General features: G+C 44.3%; 1 protein-coding gene across 1 annotated transcript; it reads right to left on the bottom strand.

Moving 5' to 3' along the window:
• Positions 1–1,353: 1,353 nt before the first annotated feature.
• On the bottom strand, positions 1,354–10,734 carry CNIH1 (cornichon family member 1). The gene is made up of 5 exons (XM_031051806.2): positions 10,576–10,734; positions 8,803–8,871; positions 5,064–5,176; positions 3,958–4,101; positions 1,354–3,191 (listed from the first exon to the last, which is right to left on the bottom strand). The coding sequence occupies exons 1-5, from the start codon at positions 10,654–10,656 to the stop codon at positions 3,164–3,166; spliced, it is 435 nt and encodes a 144-aa protein (XP_030907666.2). The 5' UTR covers positions 10,657–10,734; the 3' UTR covers positions 1,354–3,163.
• Positions 10,735–18,097: the final 7,363 nt, after the last annotated feature.

Raw genomic sequence — 18,097 nt, 5'->3', positions numbered from 1 at the left:
GTGTTGCAAGCACTTGGTTAAATATTCCTGGGCAAAGCCTCCACAGCTGGAGTGGGGGTTTAGAAGAAACTATGAGCTGGATGCAGTACATCCTACATCTCTTACTATGAAGCATAACTTGCCTTACATCAGCCCAGTACCAAAGGAATGAGAGGTAGCTGAGGGTTTGTGAGCCAATCAGTCTCATTTCTGTAACAGATTAATAAAGATCTGAGCATAATAAGGAATTCATGAGCTTTGCTCCTGCATTAGAGCAGTCTCTGAAGGAGCTAAAGCAGCAGAATAAAAATGATCCAGCAGGAACAATATTCCCATGTTTCTAAAAAGCTTTTCAAATATTATTCCGCTGAAAGCTCTAAATTATGATTCACAAGGAATAAAATCCTCATCAACTAACGAGTGATAGAAGAGGATTTCGGAATGGGAGTTGAGGAGGCACAGAAAACACCAGCCCTAGCATTAACGCCTGCAACTGGCACAAATGTTTTGGGAGAGTCATAACAATAAAACTGCACATTGTCACACTGAATGCTTGAGCAGGAATGGTGTGGGAAACAAAGTGTTAATAAATACAACCAGCAAACACGTGAGAAAAACAATTTCATATATGTAGTAATAAGGTGCCAGGTGTCTATTATTACTTAAGAAAGAGGATTTGCAGTTATCACAGCTTGAATTCTCATACCCCCAGTACATTATAGTAAGAGGAGAGGAATTCAGAAGCAGCGAACAGGAAGTTGCATTGCAATTCCCTGGTCAGCCACACTTTGTGTGATGACAACAGCTTAGAAATTGAAAATCATCAAAGAAAGGACAGTTAACAAAGCTGAAGAAGGACTTCCAACAGAGGAGAGGTTAAATGGGCTTCTCCGCTTGGACAGATGTATTCAATCATGCCCAGCATAAATGAGGTGGCAAGAGGGAAATTTTCAGTATGCTTTAAAAAAATAAGAGCTATGTGGCACCAGATGAAGTGCAGCAGAACTTTTAAGCAGGTACTTTTTACATACAGTGTAATTCCACTGCAGAACTCACTGCCTGTCAGGGATCTTCCATAGTGGGCTATGAAAGTACTCAAAAAGCAACTTAATTAACAGAAGAAAAGCTGTTTAAGGGCTGTTGAAGACGCTCAACCTTTAGCTCAGAACATCTGTAACATATCCAAATACATTCTCTCACTGCTCAGGCAGAGATACTCAGTACCTGCCCGTTTCATACTCTTTTCTCTCTGCCATTGCTGCTGTCCAACACACCAGCATTGGAGTATCCAAATTTCTGGCTGAAGCCAGTACAGCCATTGTACAACTCTTACTGCATCCAATACCCAAGACACAAAGTGAACAAATACACAGCTTAAACAAAAAGACATTTTACTAAAACTGGGCACCTACTCATTATTCTCCAGCACAGGTAAATGAAACAGATTCCTAAGTATTACTCCTAAATTCGGCTGTTCACAGTCACAATTTACAATGCAGTATTATCAGTTTATCTGAAACATCTTTACCCCCACCCCATCTACCATTTATCTGCAGACCCAGGAATAAAAGCAGGAAAGCAGAGCTTCCCTTTTCCAGGCATAATTTGATTCAGTGTTCTGTTTTCAAAAGGTATGTAATTATCCATCATAAAACTAAGAGGTGAACATTGCAAGTAGCTGTTCTGTCCAAAAACAACCCAAGGCACCAAGTAAAAATAAGTGTTTCTGAATTTGAGAATAATTTTGTAATTATCATTATTTATTGCACTAAGGAACAGCAGGGCAGCTTCACAATCCCACTTTCTGCTTTGAAAAGGTCTGTAGTATTATTCAAGAGAAATTTCACAAGTGTCCTGGTTTCAGCTGGGATATAGTTAATTTTCTCCCTAGTAGCTGGTGCAGTGCTATGTTTGGGCTTTAGTCTGAGAACAATGCTGACAACACACTGGTGTTTCAATTGTTGCTTTCTGTTTACCCCCAATCAAGGACTTTTCAGTCTCTTGCTCTGAGGAGGGGCACAGGAATCCAGGATGGAGCAGAGACAGGACACCTGACCCAAACTAGCCAAAGGGGTACTCCATACCACAGCATGTCATGCCCAGTATAGAAACTGGGGGTAGTCACCCGGAAGGGACCGATCACTGCTTGGGTCAGGCTGAGCAATTAGATTGTGCATCACTTGTGTTTTCTGAGCTTTCATTTCTTGTCTATTATTGTTATTATTCTTGCTTTTATCACTGTTTTTTATTTTAGTTATTGGATTGTCCTTATCTCAATCCGTGGGGGTTACACTCTTTTGATTCTCCTCCCCATCCTGCTTAGGGGAGGGGGAAAGGCAGAGCGAGCGAGCAGCTGCCTGGTGCTGAGTTACTGGCTGGGTTTTAACCACAGTGAAAAGTTACTCAAAAAGTAACTCGAGTATTTTCGTCACTGGACTCAATAAATGTTGCAGATTTGTCCATTTGTTAATAAGACAGCACACACATTAACAAAAACAACCGTCATCATTTAAATTCATTCCTTTGTGGACAATTCAACTTCTATCACAATGACAGATACTCAAGATGAAAGCAAGGTTAATGTTTGGAGAAAATACAGAACTCTCTGAACCATGCATATACAAGGAAAATTAAGATAGAAAGAAAACAAAACCCAAAATAAACCAAAATAAAACTCTTACTTTAGCAACTGTGTCCATGAATTCATCTCCTAAGACCAACGTCACCTACAGGTAAAGCACAGACAGCACTTCCAGTCCTTCCCAAGCCCTCAGCACCTACAGCTGATTTAGTTACAGTGGGATATGCAAGTCCACATGAGCCACTACAAAGCCCAGCCTAAAGGAGCCCCCTAGTGTGCTAAGGCTAGTCAGTAACCAATACCTATGTGGAGATTAGAGCTATTCCTTGTGGAATGCGAAGTCAAAACTTCTCAAAACCAGTAACCTTTGTATTAATTTACACATAATTCATTCATTTCAGTGTCCCAGTAAAATATAAGAAAACAGTCTTTCCACAAGTATAAAATGTGGAAATGTTTTAAAAAGAGGGGTCATTGTTTTCTAACACAAATGCGATCACCAGTTTCCGTGTTTAATCTTGGTAAGAGGTTCTCGTTGTAAAGAATCCATGTTTTGTGGCTTTTGCATGCACTTAGCTGGAAGGAAGCTTGCTGAATGCCTTCTTAAGAGCTCACCAGAACATAAATCATGCTGGAAAACAGAATAAAAATATTACGATGCATCATTTTCATTAGTGTTACACATTTAATTCTACATATGCATCCTATATGCTAAGGCACAGACCTGTAAGAGGTACAGGGATTGTGCCCAGAGGCTTTACACAAAACACATCAGAGGGGCATTATGAAGTACAACACAAGCCAATGCAACAGCCAATTGTCACTAGAGCAAGTGACACGCTAAGAGGGAGCCTGTATAATCACAACTCTGATGTGCCAAAAGCCTCAACTGTGGCAGCTGTGTTGCAGGAAGCCCAGCGTGCCCAGAGGAAGGGCTGCACACTGCTTCTATGTCACACCACACTAGTGACAAGCTGGCTTTGGCTCAGAGGAAGAACTGGGAGGAAGAACCAGGCAGCAGCATTGGCTTTTGTGCCTCCCACCCCTGTTAATGCTTGGAATGACCCTTCTATCTTTGACTTCAACAAAGATCATATTTACATCAATATAACTACTTATTCTATAAATATTCTGAATGAAAACGGGGGATTATATTATTCTAAAAGAAGAAGAAAAGCTTGGAGCTTTCCAGCCTCCAGCCATGGTATACATATTCAAAATAGTAATTCTGGCCAAATTAAGACTTATATTTTGAAACATAATAAATGGTGATTGTGGATTCTTTTCCTGTAAAGTTGGCACTATATATGTTCCTATATATAAAAATCTCTCTTGTGCAACAAGACAAAATGTCAGATTAAAAATCAGATGAGAGACAGAGGGAAAACAAAACTTACCCATATAAGTAGTAAAAAAATGATAGAAGGTAGAATGCTAATTTGCACCATCCTTCTTTCTGGCAATAGGCTAATATATCTGCATTCATGATGGTTGTAGGATCATACAGACCAGGGCCACTCATCACAGGTCTACTCATGTATCTGAAAGCAATGCACAGTTAGTTTTGGGGTGATGGGAAACATAAGTTCCGGCCCCCTCCCCAACTAATAGCAGAACTTGGACAAGGAATCGCACCTCTCAGAAAAGCCCATCAGCTCCATGTAGGAGATGGTAAACTGCAAGAGCAATACAAAGCTCCCAGGTGAACCTGCCTATGGAAGAGCTTTCACAGGCTCACCTCACCATGACAGCTCACCTCAGCCTTAAACCATGCTGAGTTCTGGTACACCAAAAGGAAGTAGGACTTACAAAGGAAGTAGGATTTAGAAACAAATGAAAAATGGGATTCCTTATAAAAGCGTTGGAGAAGCTGCAGAAGAGCCCAGCATACAACCCTGTGTAACCAACAGCCTGTCCTCATTAAAGAACACATGCTGGCTGCCATGCTGAACGAATATTCACATGGACCGGTATATGATGAGCCTGAAAATGTAGTTTAACTCAGGTTGCTAGCAAAAGGAACAGTCTTACCTCCACCCCTTCTCTTATCAGGACTGACACAGACAGAGCTGTGCAGTGGAAGCTGTTTGGCTGGGTTACAAGTCACCCAGACCAGCTTCCTCCTGCAGCTCCCTGAACGGGCCTAATACCAGCACAGGGAGAGGCAGAGCCCACATCTCAGCAGCAGGAGGAAAGAGGGATTGTGGCTGCTGGCAGCAAGCCACAGTGTGAACCTGCAGCAGTGTATCCCTCTGACACGTCAGCTACCTCCAACATACCCGCAACACAACTCCATTCTTGCACAGCATGACAGACTAAAACCCAAAAGTGTTGACAGAGAAAGCAAAGTGATGGTTCTTATAGCCATGACGTAAACCTCCTCAATGCCCTACCAGAAAGCATCTTTATTTGCCAAAGACACAGAACACTTAACAGGAAGCACTGCGACAGGAGAACGAGTAACAATTAACATGAGTACAGATGCCAGACTCATCAATATTACCTCCAAATATGATAAGCCAGCAAAGGCATATTGAGACCCAGCGTAAGCCACTCTGCTGCACAGAGAAACATAACACAGAAGAATGCATGGATGAGGTATTCTGGAAGTACAAGCTGGAAAAGAAAAATATGAGTTAGGAAGTCTCAATTACTCAAAGCAAAACACATGGGGTTTAATCTATTAAAATAGCACTCAAAAACAATGCTAACAAGATTGCAGAAAGTGAAAACAACAACTAGCAGTGTGTGCCTTGCTGTTTTCACATGGGAATTCATGAACCATGAAGAAAAATTTACAAAACTAAATGCTCAGACCAATTTTTTTTTTATTTCTTCTATTACCTTAAGTGCACCATTAACAGGTTCCGCGCTTTGTACGTGACCTTCGCAACAGAAGAGATCATAGAGATATTTCTACTCATGCAACAGTGAAATATCAGTAGGAAACATGCTCCATAGAACAGTTTATAGGCAAAAAGATGTTTTGTTTTTCCCTGTTTTACAGCTTTGTTTTGGTATTCACTCAAACATCACTTTCCAAAGTCAAACTACTGCCAGAATGTAGCCCCACAGGCAGAGCTTCACACACCAGAGCAGTGGTAACAGTGCCTGCAGCACGCAAGGAGGGCGCAACAGCAGCCACACACATAAGTTTGTTGACCAGTTTCATTTTCCTTCTCCAGTGTGCATGCTCTCCAGCATCATGCTTCCCAGCAGGAGCCCACAGAGCTAATTGTCAGTTTACTATGAAATCACAGGAAGCGTGAAATGCCGGCTAGTATTAGTGCTATTAATAGGAATCATATGAAGAGATACAAAGATTAAATGCATGCAAAGAGCCAGCAGAAGCCCACACCCACCACAAGAGTAAGCTCTTCTAAAACAAGTCACCCCAGAGTGAGATGTGTTACTCCTTTACCATGTAGCTCAGAAAAGAGGAAATCTGTACACTTCTGACTTCGCAACTCAGGACACTACTCCTCATGAAAAACAGAATCATAGAATTACAGAACAGTTAGGGTTGGAAAGGACCTTAAGATCATCAAATTCCAACCCCCTGCCACAGGCAGGGACACCTCACACTAAACCATGTCACCTAAGGCTCTGTCCAGCCTGGCCTTGAATAATGCCAGGGATGAAGCATTCACAGCTTCCCTGGGCAACCCATTCCAGTGCCTCACCACCTTTACAGTAAAGAACTTCTCCCTTATATCCAATCTAAACTTCCTCTATTTAAGTTTCAACCCATTACCCCTTGTCCTATCACTACAGTCCCTAATGAATAGTCCCTCCCCAGCATCCCTGTAGGCCCCCTTCAGATACTGGAAGGCTGCTATGAGGTCTCTGCACACCCTTCTCTTCTCCAGGCTGAACAGCCCCAACTTTCTCAGCCTGTCTTCATACAGGAGGTGCTCCAGTCCCCTGATCATCCTCGTGGCCCTCCTCTGGACTTGTTCCAACAGTTCCATGTTGTTTTTACGTTGGAGACACCAGAACTCCACTTCTACCCAAATGCTTCAATTGTCTACATACATGCACACACACACACAACATATTCTGCCCCTTTGTGTGTGATACAACTCATGATGCACAGGATAGCTGCACTGAAGTTTCAGTGGTTTAACAGCTTGCTCATTCTCTTAGTCTGCTTTAAAACCCCCAAAATATCTTCCTAGACATCTAAAACCTACCATCAGACATTCTCACATTGCTGCTACAACATTCTGCTTCTCTAAATCAAGAATATCAAACAAAGCAAACTTGAATCAACATCAACAGAAAGAAGCTGTCACACAGGAAACATTTCAAGTAAATATTTTCACCCAGATCCTTCTTTGTATACTCACCATTTACAACTTGGCATTTACATATCCAAAACACAATGCACTTGGCAGCCCGCTGAGGCAGATTTACCAGGTCTGAAAATCTGTAGTTTATTTTAACTACACATCTCAAAATAGGTTTTTTCTTTCTCTTGTTTATTAGAGCCTACTCCCACACCACAATACCTGTCTCTCAAACCCACTGCATCTGATCCTCCCTGGCTATCCTAAAGGAAAGTTAACTACGCGAAATTCCACCATATTTATTTCGGAAGTGAGGGAGGAAGAAATCTCCTTGCTGAGAAGAGACACAACTACAGCCGGAGCAGGGAAGAGACAGCATCAGCAGCGTACTGTGCAGTTACTATTTTGGGCTAATCTTTCTGCTGAGGCGCATCCATTCCTACCAGGATTTTTGATTCTTTGCAGAGGCAAACAACACTTCAGTGTGTTTGTCCAGCACCATTTACAGGATCCCAAGAGTCTGGATCTTAACTTCACTGTTAGTGGCTACTCTAATTTCACAAGAACAGCAAATATGAAGTTATTTAGCATTTTCAGTTCACAAAGCTATCAGATAAATAAACACTACCATGCACGTGGGTTAACAGAAGGTTAATATTTGTGTTAAACATGCACACTTCAATACTTCAGAGGTTGCGATAAGATCATAATGCATAAATGTAATGAGAATTTGCCTTTCCCCATACTGTAGCAGGGATGACCGTAGAACAGACCAAGCAAGGGAAACTGTTAGATGCACAGCCATCGAGCGGCAAACCTCACTCTTTGAGATGCAATCCTCTGCCTGCCACCTCTTCTCCTCTCCACCCATTCTCATGCTGCAATACTTGCTGGCACTTGATGTGCTGTACCTTTAACACTTGGGTTTTCTGCCCCCAACTACTGCAAATTCATTTTTCATTTGCATGATTTACTTAACCCTTCAGAACACAACCCAGGCCACACTGCTGTGCTGCCCCTATATTCTACCTCAGCCTAGGCACACCAAGCTGAAGTAAAACCCATGAGGAACGTACAAAAACCCAGGTGTATCAAACAATACGCTCTTTAACAAGCATCACTCTTATTATCAGCCTGTTATAGACATAAGCAGATAGTTTGCCTCAAGTTCTTTTCATAAACCAAGGAGTGTCGGGAGTTGCATCCAAGAGAAGACAACACCAAGATACACCCCTGATCCTGGAATGCAAAACAAAGAAGTGAAGGTAACACCTACTAGGCTGCATCCCCTAAATCCTCTGAGATCAGAATATATTTGGGCAATGCTTAAAAAACAAGTAGTCTCCTATAATCTCAGAGTTCAGTAAGTCTTGAAAAACATTAGTTGTGTCTATCTGAAGTTACTTCAGCTGACCAAGAGGACATCTAACAGGCATGTAACAGTTTTCCCCACTTCACTGGGTAAGCAAGCAAATCATTTTGCACAAAATATGGAAATCCATGGAGTTGTTATAAACCCCAACAAACAAAGAGCGAGCAGATGAACAGGCACACTAAACAAAACAGCTTAATAGTACTACAAACGTTCCTAACAAAATGAAAGGGAAGTGGCATTAAGAACATTAAACTGAAAAGCAGTACACACCTTTAATGCAATTTTGACTCTTTTAATCTTTTTGACCTTTTCAACTGTCTTTGTGCCGAAAACGTAGAAAGCAGATTGAAAGAATGTTAGTATGACAGCTGACAAGATCACCAGCAGATTAACAACAGTCAGAATACTCAACTTGAAAGTAAAGAATCAAAGAAGTTTCCATAGAACTTCTATCAAACAGCCAGGTTTTGTCAACCCAGGTGCAATTCTATTGCCTAGTTTGATTACATCAAACACCAAAAACAAGCACTTGCATATATTTATTAACAAAAACCCCAAACTTATAGCATGCTACTCACAGGATTGAGTGTATTACATTGGTCTATGGGATTCTTGTAATCAGTCTTCAATTCATCAAATGCTATAATCTAGAAAAAAGTAACAATGAAACAGTTGTGATTCTTCAGTCCAGGAACAACAATGTGTTTTAACCATGAAAAAGTAATGTTTTGGCACAGAGCAGTAATAGCCACCCAGAACACTGTTTCTGCCAAGTTCTAACTTCACAAACGTGCAGGTCAGACACGTTTAAAACTGGTTATACAAATGAGAAAGCAGAAGACACTTCAGGCATTCAAAGACCTCTGCCCACATCTCACTTTCCTGCTTCCCACCAGCAAGAAATTCACAACATCCCCCCCCCCAGCATTTCCTAACCCCACTCCCTGCACACAGACCAGCTCCATGTGCCCACCCCAAACATCACCATTGACTCTTGGTGACCAGCAGGAACCTGACACAAGGTTCCTTAACAAAGAAAAGTCAACAGCAATCTTAACAGCAGACAGATGGTTTGTCTTATTGTCAAAGTAAACGCTGACTCCACATATACATCCAAAAGGTGCATCCATAAAGAAACCACAGAGACTTGAGCTTTTCATGTCATAAAAATGGGACGTAGGTGCAGCATGAAACACAGCAAAAGCCACTCTATGGAACAAATGTCTTGCCAGACATTATGTCCTCTTCTAGAGAAATATCTCACAGCTGACCCTAAGTAGGTTCTTATTTGCTCAGCTCTCAAAAATTCTCAGTATAAAGCACAGAAAAAATACGTCACACAACACGGAATTTATTATTTTTTAAAATAAGCAGCCAGACTGACTTCAGGCTGACATCTTCCCAGGAATCACAGAATGATGATTTGGGTTGGAAGGGACCTTAAAGCTCATCCAGTTCCACCCCCTGCCACAGGCAGGAACACCTTCCACTAGAGCAGATTGCTTCAAGCCCCATCCAACCTGGCCTTGAACACTGCCAGATATGGGGCAGCCACAGCTTTTCTGGGCAACCTGTGCCAGAGCCTCAGCACCCTCACAGGGAACAGCTGCTTAATGTCTAATCTAAATCCACTCTCTATTTTGAAAAGGCTGCTCTCATTTAAAACACTGCTCAGTTAAACGGTTGTATCTTCTATGAGCACTCCAAAATCCACGTTATTCACAGACAAGCACTGCCAGGTTTCTCCTTCTTCAGGCCAAGGATGACGGCACTGCCTCAGCCCCAGCTCTTGATGGGGCTGTGCCTCGGGAACCGGCCCAGCGCTGCACCTGCCGGCCCTGCCGCTCCGGAGCTTCCACTGGGCCCCTTTCCCCTGGCAGGGAGGAGATTCCCGGCTGACCCCCGGAAGCCTCCAGCCCATACGCTGCGGCTCAGGGGGGTTCTCACGGGAGAGCCTTGCGTGACACGCCTCGGCCCTGCCGGCCGCGGCTTCACATTCAGCTCCTGCCGGGCTCGGTGCTCCGAAGGCGGTCGCGGCTGTGTCCGCCTCCCACCCTTCTCCGTGCTGTCTTCGGTGCTTATGTGCCGCCGGCCCGGCACACCGGGGGTAAAGCACGTCTTGCCGCAAGAGCGGACACGGGCCGCCCCTTCAGGCGGACTGGCGGGCACTATCCCGGCCTGCGCCGGGAGCCCAGGGACCCCAGCCGGAAGGGCCGCACTCCGCACCCGCAGGACCCGCTGTCGGCCCGGCCCGGCCCCTCAGGCGGGGCGGTGGGAAGGGAGTGGGAGAGCCGCGGCTCAGGCCGCGGGGAGAGGCCGGCGGAAGAGCGAGCCGCCCGGCCCGCACTCACATGCCAGATGGCGAAGAAGATGAGCGCGGCGGTGAGCAGCAGCGCCAGCATATAGCAGAAAGCGGCGAACGTGAAGGCCATGGCGGCGGGGCCCGGCGAACCGCGGCGGGCTGGAAGCAGCGCGGGGAGAGCCGGGAGCGGGCATTCACCGCCGGGAGGGGCCGCCCGCCGCGCCCCGCCCCGCGGCGGCGCCCTCTGCCGGGGACCGCCGGCACCGCAGCCGTAGCCGCGGGGAGGACCCGCGGGGCCCGGGGCAGCGCGGAGCTGCCCAGCGCAGGGGTAAGGAGCGGCAGGCGGTGACCGAGGGGCCTGACTGGCGCCTGTGAGGGGAGAAGGGAAGAGCGCGCCCCTGAGGAGCGGTGCCATTGCGGCACACAGCCCCCATCGGTACCGCCTGGGGCCTGCCAGGAGGAAACGGATGGAGATTGAGGTAGATTTCACATCGATTTCTGCGTAGGTTTAAACTTGATACAAGGCAGAAGTTCTTCCCTGTGAGGGTGCTGAGGAGCCGGCACAGGGTGCCCAGAGAAGCTGTGGCTGCCGCATCCCTGGCAGTGTTCAAGGCCAGGTTGGATGGGGCTTGAAGCAACCTGGTCTGGTGGAAGGTGTCCCTGCCCATGGCAGGGGATGGAACTGGATGAGCTTTGTGGTCCCTTCCAACCCAAACCATTCTGTGACTGTGATTTTCCTTCTGCAGAGTCAGATAAAAGTAATTTCAGCTTTAAGTAGGGATATCTCATGGTAATGGACAACCTGGGTAACTGCTGCAGCCATTCCCTCCAGGCAAACAGCACAAGTAATGGGGGTTGGCCTACATGACCTTTGAAGGTCCTTTCCAACCCAAACTATTCTATGATTTCCATAAAACTAATAGCTGCCAAATAATATTTTCCAGTGACATCTGCCAGAAAGCTTTACACACAGTAACTGAGTGTCACAAGGAGAGATGAGCAGAAGCTTTATGTCCTTCACCAAAATAAGAGAGAAAAGTGTAGCAAACGAGTTGTCTTTGGGAAATCAGTTGCTGCAAACATAAAATTGATCTTTCAGTATAAAATCACTTACTCACAAACTACTGTCATGAAACCTCCATGGTGTCATTATGAACTTCAACTGAAACCTAGAAAAGAGACCTGAAAATTTACCTTAGTGAATATTAATTAAAAGGTAAGAAAATAAAGGAGATGTGGCTCTGGCAGTGCATCACAGCCACTTTCCAACACTCATCCCTTGCTCCTGAGGAATGAGTTAGAAACAACAGGAGACCAAAGTCTTCCTCTGCAATAAGCTATTTTTGTACAGACAACTTACCAAATGCTTCATTAGGATGTATTTATTAGCATAGTTCATTCCCTACCTCGAGAAGACTCCAGCTGCATAGAACACTTATTCCCAAACCCAGCTGACAGGACTCTGCTGTCACCTGATGTTCTGTGGTCAAACTCCTGGTTTCAGGCTTTTCCTATGCAGTCCAAGGAGTGTCATTTGCATTGGAAGAGCTGTGGGATGTACAGAAGATGAAGATGTGTGTAAACATCCTGCTATAACTTGGAATTGGGTAGTGCTGCTTTTCAATCGCAATATGGAAAACAGACATTTGATCCATTTGAGGGTAGATACTCAGTTACAAAGGCACCCAGATGTAGTGACCATCGCTGCCTGAACTGTTAACACCTAGAGCCTCACTGACAAGCCAAAGCCCTGCAGAATTACAGGTGTTTTGGCACTAAGCCTTTTAATACTGCTCAAGAAAGAGACCTGGCTCCCCATAAGAAGCCACCAGGTTCACGTGTAACACAGGAATTTGCCCTTCAAGACATAAAGGTGCAGTAAGGACTCCACACAGGATTAGGCCAATGTTCATGTAGCACCTGGGTAGGCCAGCACCACACTGTCAGTGACTGTTTGAACACACAAGTCATTGCAGCAGTAAGATTTCCTTCCCAGCACTCCAGCCAGTTGGTTTGGACTGGGATGTATGATCTGAGCTAGCTGAAACAGGGGAAAGAAAGGGAAACAATCTGTTCTGTACCTGAATAAGCAATGGGGTTTCATTCAGCGTTCTTTTACAACAGAACATTGTGCAATAGGGATGTGTAGTAGTGTCAGCCATGTACTTGCATTTGCAATTAATATTGGTTCTGCCTCAAGGAATGTAACATTTTCCTGGCTCAGATGCTTGCATACCATTCAACTGCAATTATCTTGTCAGGAGAAATGGAAGGCAGCTGTAATCTCATGCAACACAGATCTGTTCATTGAAGGATTTCTTGTGTTATAGATTGTCTTTTTAAGATAACACAAAAGGAAATTAAAAGTAAATTCTATAGAAAAGGGTCTAATCAAATCTCGTTCATTTATTTGGGATCTTAAATCAAACAATGTTTCTCAAATCCAATCAAATCAAATCAATCAACAAAAATGAGTATTTGGATTAAACTTTGTAAACAATGTAAGGAAGACACAGTGGAGGTCTGGCAATGGCCTACAGCCTTTAATGCACTGTCCTTTTATCCTGGATTCATTGAGTTTAATCCTGATTGGAATCCCAAAGGAAAATGTCAGTGTCTGCTCACTTCATCTTAAATCCCTCTCAAGTATTTTTCCTTGTCAGAAAACAGTTGTATCATCAGTCATAATTCAGCATGTTACAGTAAGTTCATAGGGAAGATTTAGGTGAAGAAAGAAGACTCTGGCAGAGAGCTGTGAGAAAAGGTTACAGAGCAATATCTCTGTATCATCATGGTAGAAATGCCTGGGTTAATGACATCTGCTGACATTAAAAATAATATCCCTGGAAAACAGCCATTTCAGTTACAAGTAACAGAGAAGAATCTAATGCTGTTGAACTCAGTAATAAAAATCCTGCTGATTTCAATAAAGATTTCACTTCCTGGGTGTTCAGGAGAGGAAAATCTGAGTGTTTACCGGCAATTCAGTAGAGACTCCAAGTACCTCTGGCATAGCCTGACAGAGGTCACCTTTCTGCACACCTTTTTGATACACATCAGAAGCAGCAATGCCATCTCCGCACCTGCTTACCTCACATCTGCGCCAACAGACATGAGGATGGAGGATGGTGGTTCACTGACCAGTCCTTAGTCAGCAGAGTGAGAAGATCCTGGACTTACAAGTGCACCAGCTTCCTTCCCAAACCAGCAAGTATCCTTCCCTGTTGCACTCAATAACTCATCTTTAGAATCCCTGGTTAGACTCTTCCATTATGTATGCGACCACGTAAACAAACTGATGTTATAAATTCATTTCCAGGTGAAAGTAAGTCTCAAGGGAAACAATCACATTTAAAACTCAATTTCAGAACACAGACACTGCCAGGCATCCCACCACATCTCATTATGGAATACACTTGTGGCCTCAATCCCTCTGACATTTACTGTCACATGGCAACTGTTTTCGTTTAATACTGAATACTCAACCTGTCCTTCTAATAATAACAGGCTTTGTTTTTCTCTTGCTGTGCTGTTGATGCCTATATGTACAATTATGAGCCCACAGCATAATACCAGCTTGTGATCAGGCAAAGGCACCAATAATTGTTTTTTCAAGAACTATTTTAGAATGAGTTTCAGGATGTGGCTGCTCATTAACAAAGTAAGAAAGGGATTTTCCAAGACATTCTGTGTTCACGTGTAGCAGTGATGACTCTGAAAATGCCACCCTTAGTCTCTAAATCTTCAAAGAACAACTTTATATTCTGATCCAAATATCAGCCAGTGCAGCAGTGTCAGCCTGAATAAACAGAAGATGAAGACATAGTAGTGGTGTTTTAAGATGGCATCATGTTTAGTACTGAGTAATGACACCTATAAAGGTCTCCCTCATTAATTATCTCATTAATTGTTTTAGCAGAAACCTCATCACTGCTGGATATGGTGGGAATATTGCATCACGGTAGTCACTGGGACAAATGAGGCATTCAGTCCTCAGTCATTATTGTTTCTGCCCAAAAGGAGGGAAGATACATGCAACTTCTGCTTTGTATCATAAAACCCATGAGCTGTTGTTGTGGTTTAAAACCAAACCCACATGCAGCTTGTTCACTCACTCCCCCCCCTTGCTCCCCCAACTCCCGGAGAGTTAGGAAGGAGAATCCAAAGAATGTAGCCCCACGGGTTGAGATAAGCACAGTTTAATAGCTAAGGTATAACATAAATCATTACTGCCACTACTACTACAAACAATAATGATAAAGGAAATAACAAGTGAAGAGAATACAACACCTCACCAGCCACCGACCCATAACTCACCCCACCCTGCCCGACCGAGCACCGACCGATACCTCCTCCATCCCCCCCAGAGCTCCAGCCCTTCCGGCTCTCTCCCGGTTACATCCTGGGTATGATGTGCTATGGTATGGAATACCTCTGTGGCTAGCCTGGGTCAGGTGTCCTGTCTCTCCTTCCTCCTGGCCTCCCCTCCTCCCTGGCAGAGCATGAGCACAGAAAAGGCCTTGGACAAACCAAATATTTGAGCAGTAATTCAAAACATGCTCGCTATCGGCAACCGTTCCCAGCCCAGAAGTCAAAACACAGCACTGCACCAGCTACAAGAAGGAGAAAAATGACTGCTACTGCTCAAACCAGGACAGCTGTTCAGGGATTGATGTCTTGTCAACAGCCAGAAGACACAGCCCAGTTACCACATGTCCTGGCTTCCACTGTAGCAGTTACTTTTCTCTTTCCTTGTAGTTGGTGCAGTGCTGTTTTTGACTTTAGCCTCAGAATAGTGCTGATAACACACCAATGTTTTAGTTGTTGCTAAGTAATGCCTACCTACCCCAACCAAGGACTTTTCAGTCTCTCATGCTCTGCCAGTGAAGAGGGGCACAAGAAGCCAGGAGGGAGCAGAGACAGGACACCTGACCCAAACTAGCCAAAGGGGTATTCCACATCACAGCACATCATGCCCAGTATATAAATGGGGGGGAGCTACCTGGAAGGGACAGATCACTGCTCGTGTTGGGCTGGGTATCAGTCAGTGGGTAGTGAGTGGTTGTACTGTGCATCACTTGTGTTTATTGTTTTATTTCCCTTTTCCCCTTTTAGTTTTGTATTCTCTCCCCTTTATCATGATTATTATTATTGGTGGCAGTAGTAGTGGTTTTGCATTATACTTTAGTTACTGGACTGTTCTTATTTTAACCCGTGGGGTTCAGTTCTCCTCCCCATCCTTCAGGGAGTTGGGGGGAAGAAAAGGGAGAGTGAGTAAGTGGCTTTGTGGTTCAGAGTTACCAGCTGGGCTTAAACCATGACACCACAACCTCATGCTTCCCCAAGCCGCTCTTTTGGTCCCAGCAGGTCTGCAGCATGCTTGAAGATTTGTGAGGGAGAATAAAGAGTCAACATGGGATGCAGTTGGCTTTGGTCTCCTTGTTCTGCCCATGTAGCTTTGAGTTTGGCATCTTCAGGCCCAATGTGTATTTACACACTTAAATCACAGTAAACAGTATTTCGTAAGGCTTCATCTATACCTGAATTCCCTTACAAATCTTGCTTTTCATCTCTCCAGCTTTATCTGTATTATCAAATCATCTCACAGTGCTAGAAATCCACCTCCTTGGTTGTTCTTAAGTTTTAAGTCCTACCACATATTGGGTCTCTATGTCTGCATGAGTACTCCCATCAGTAACCACATGCAGAGGGAGCAGCATGAATGGCTGGCTCACCCATCACATCTGCCCCTCCAGGCCATGTTGACAAGGTTGTAGAGCCAGCAGCTCCAAGATCTTTGGACTATACTGCAGTAAGAAGAGCAACAGCAGCGCCAGTGTAAGGAATAAAGATGCAGAAGCTCTGTGAAATGAGAACACCTCTTCCTTCACCTCACAGAGAGGGAAAGCAGGCTTATGTCAGGCTGTACAGACCCTGGGAGTGGGCCATTTAAGGAAAAAAGGGCTGTTGAGTGGATGCATCTATTTTTCTATTCTTCCAGTAATACAGCTATACAATTTGTTTTGTGCTTCTGAACCAAACAATTGCACATTAACAGTTGGAGGTAGGGTATAAATATTGTCTCTAGCTGATCCCTTGATCCAGTCGCCCTAGCTGAATTAATCACATTCGCAAATCAATCCAGGATTTGGTGCTGTCAGAGCAGATGGCCAGGCAGGCTGCAGTCATGAGCAAGGCAGACACATTCTCCTTCCATTATCCAGCAGCAGTTTCCAACGGCAGACATTTAAAATTAGACTTTATTTTGAAGAAAGGCTAAATCTCTCTTGTTCTTTATTCAGCTTAATAAGGGCACTGACCCCTAACTTTCTGCTCTACTTCTGTCCTCTGAGGCTTCAGTAAAAGTATAGAATGGCTGGTGCCCCTTTCCCTTTCAACTGAATATTTTCTGCCCCATTTTCTTCTGCTGACTTCTCACCTTCTGCAAAGAGGTGACAGCAACAGATGCTGTTTGGCATGGGGTTTTCAAGGGTGCGCTGTATTAATTGATGAGCTGAGCACTTCAGAAAGGGGAGAAGCTGCATTCATGCTACTAGCTGCCTGCCACAGCACATAACATCGGGAACAGTTAAGAGCACACCTTTCAAAAAGCTTTGCTGGGACTTCCCCATCACAGCAGTCAATTTGCCATGAAAGACAGTCATGCTGTTCTCCCAGTGTTCACATCTGTTCTGCATTGAGAGTCTTTCTGGCTAATAATTGCTCTCTTCTGTCTGTCTCTTGCAGAGGAACTGATAGAGCTGTGGGGAGAGTTTCAGCTGAGCTCAGTCATGTTCTGTATAAGATGTCTCACTTATCACCAAAGGTGAACACAGTTAACCAGGAGTGTGTCTGCAGTCCCTAAAAGAATGGAACATGACAGAACAGTCCAGAGGAGACAATTCCCCTGTGGTGTGACAAAATGGCCCATTCTGATTAACCATCTCTATGCAGGTGTACCAAAATAATCTCTTTCACTTTAAAGACCTAGAGGCTAGTCAGATCAAGGCAAGCTGTACAAGTACAGGCTGCAGCAGATTGTCAGTCATCCACACATGATCACATAATCTTAGTAGCATCAAAAGGAATAGCAGATACTGAAGAAAGCCTATAAGAACTGAGAGGGGAACAGTGGCCAAGTTTACACTAATGCAAATACAATTTGAAGTAGTGTCCAAACCATTACCACAGCATATTCAGTTCAGTATTCCACCATTTGCCTTCACCGTCTTCCACAAAATGAAAATGGAGCATCACTAATGTATGTATGTAATTGCTCAGCCTCATGTGCAACCTTTCAGTATAGACACCTGGAAGATACAAATGTGATCAATTGAAGCAAATAAAAGCTAATGCCATGGCTTCCTACGCTTCAGAATTGTGTTTATTGAAACATGGCTGGAAGCAAAGCTCCCAATGTCCTGAATACAGCACAAATCAAGCCAGTCCACTACCTTATGCAGCAGCCCAGAGAGAGGTTGCCAGTTCTCCAAGATCTACATTTGACCCCAGAGATATTCTGAGAACTATGAGTCCTGTCACTCACTAAGCTGCAGGGACCTTTACACTTG

This window comes from Melopsittacus undulatus, chromosome 4 (genome assembly GCF_012275295.1).
Source record: "Melopsittacus undulatus isolate bMelUnd1 chromosome 4, bMelUnd1.mat.Z, whole genome shotgun sequence".
In the NCBI taxonomy this organism is placed as follows: Eukaryota; Metazoa; Chordata; class Aves; order Psittaciformes; family Psittaculidae; genus Melopsittacus; species Melopsittacus undulatus.
This window is presented reverse-complemented; position numbering and strand designations above follow the sequence as displayed.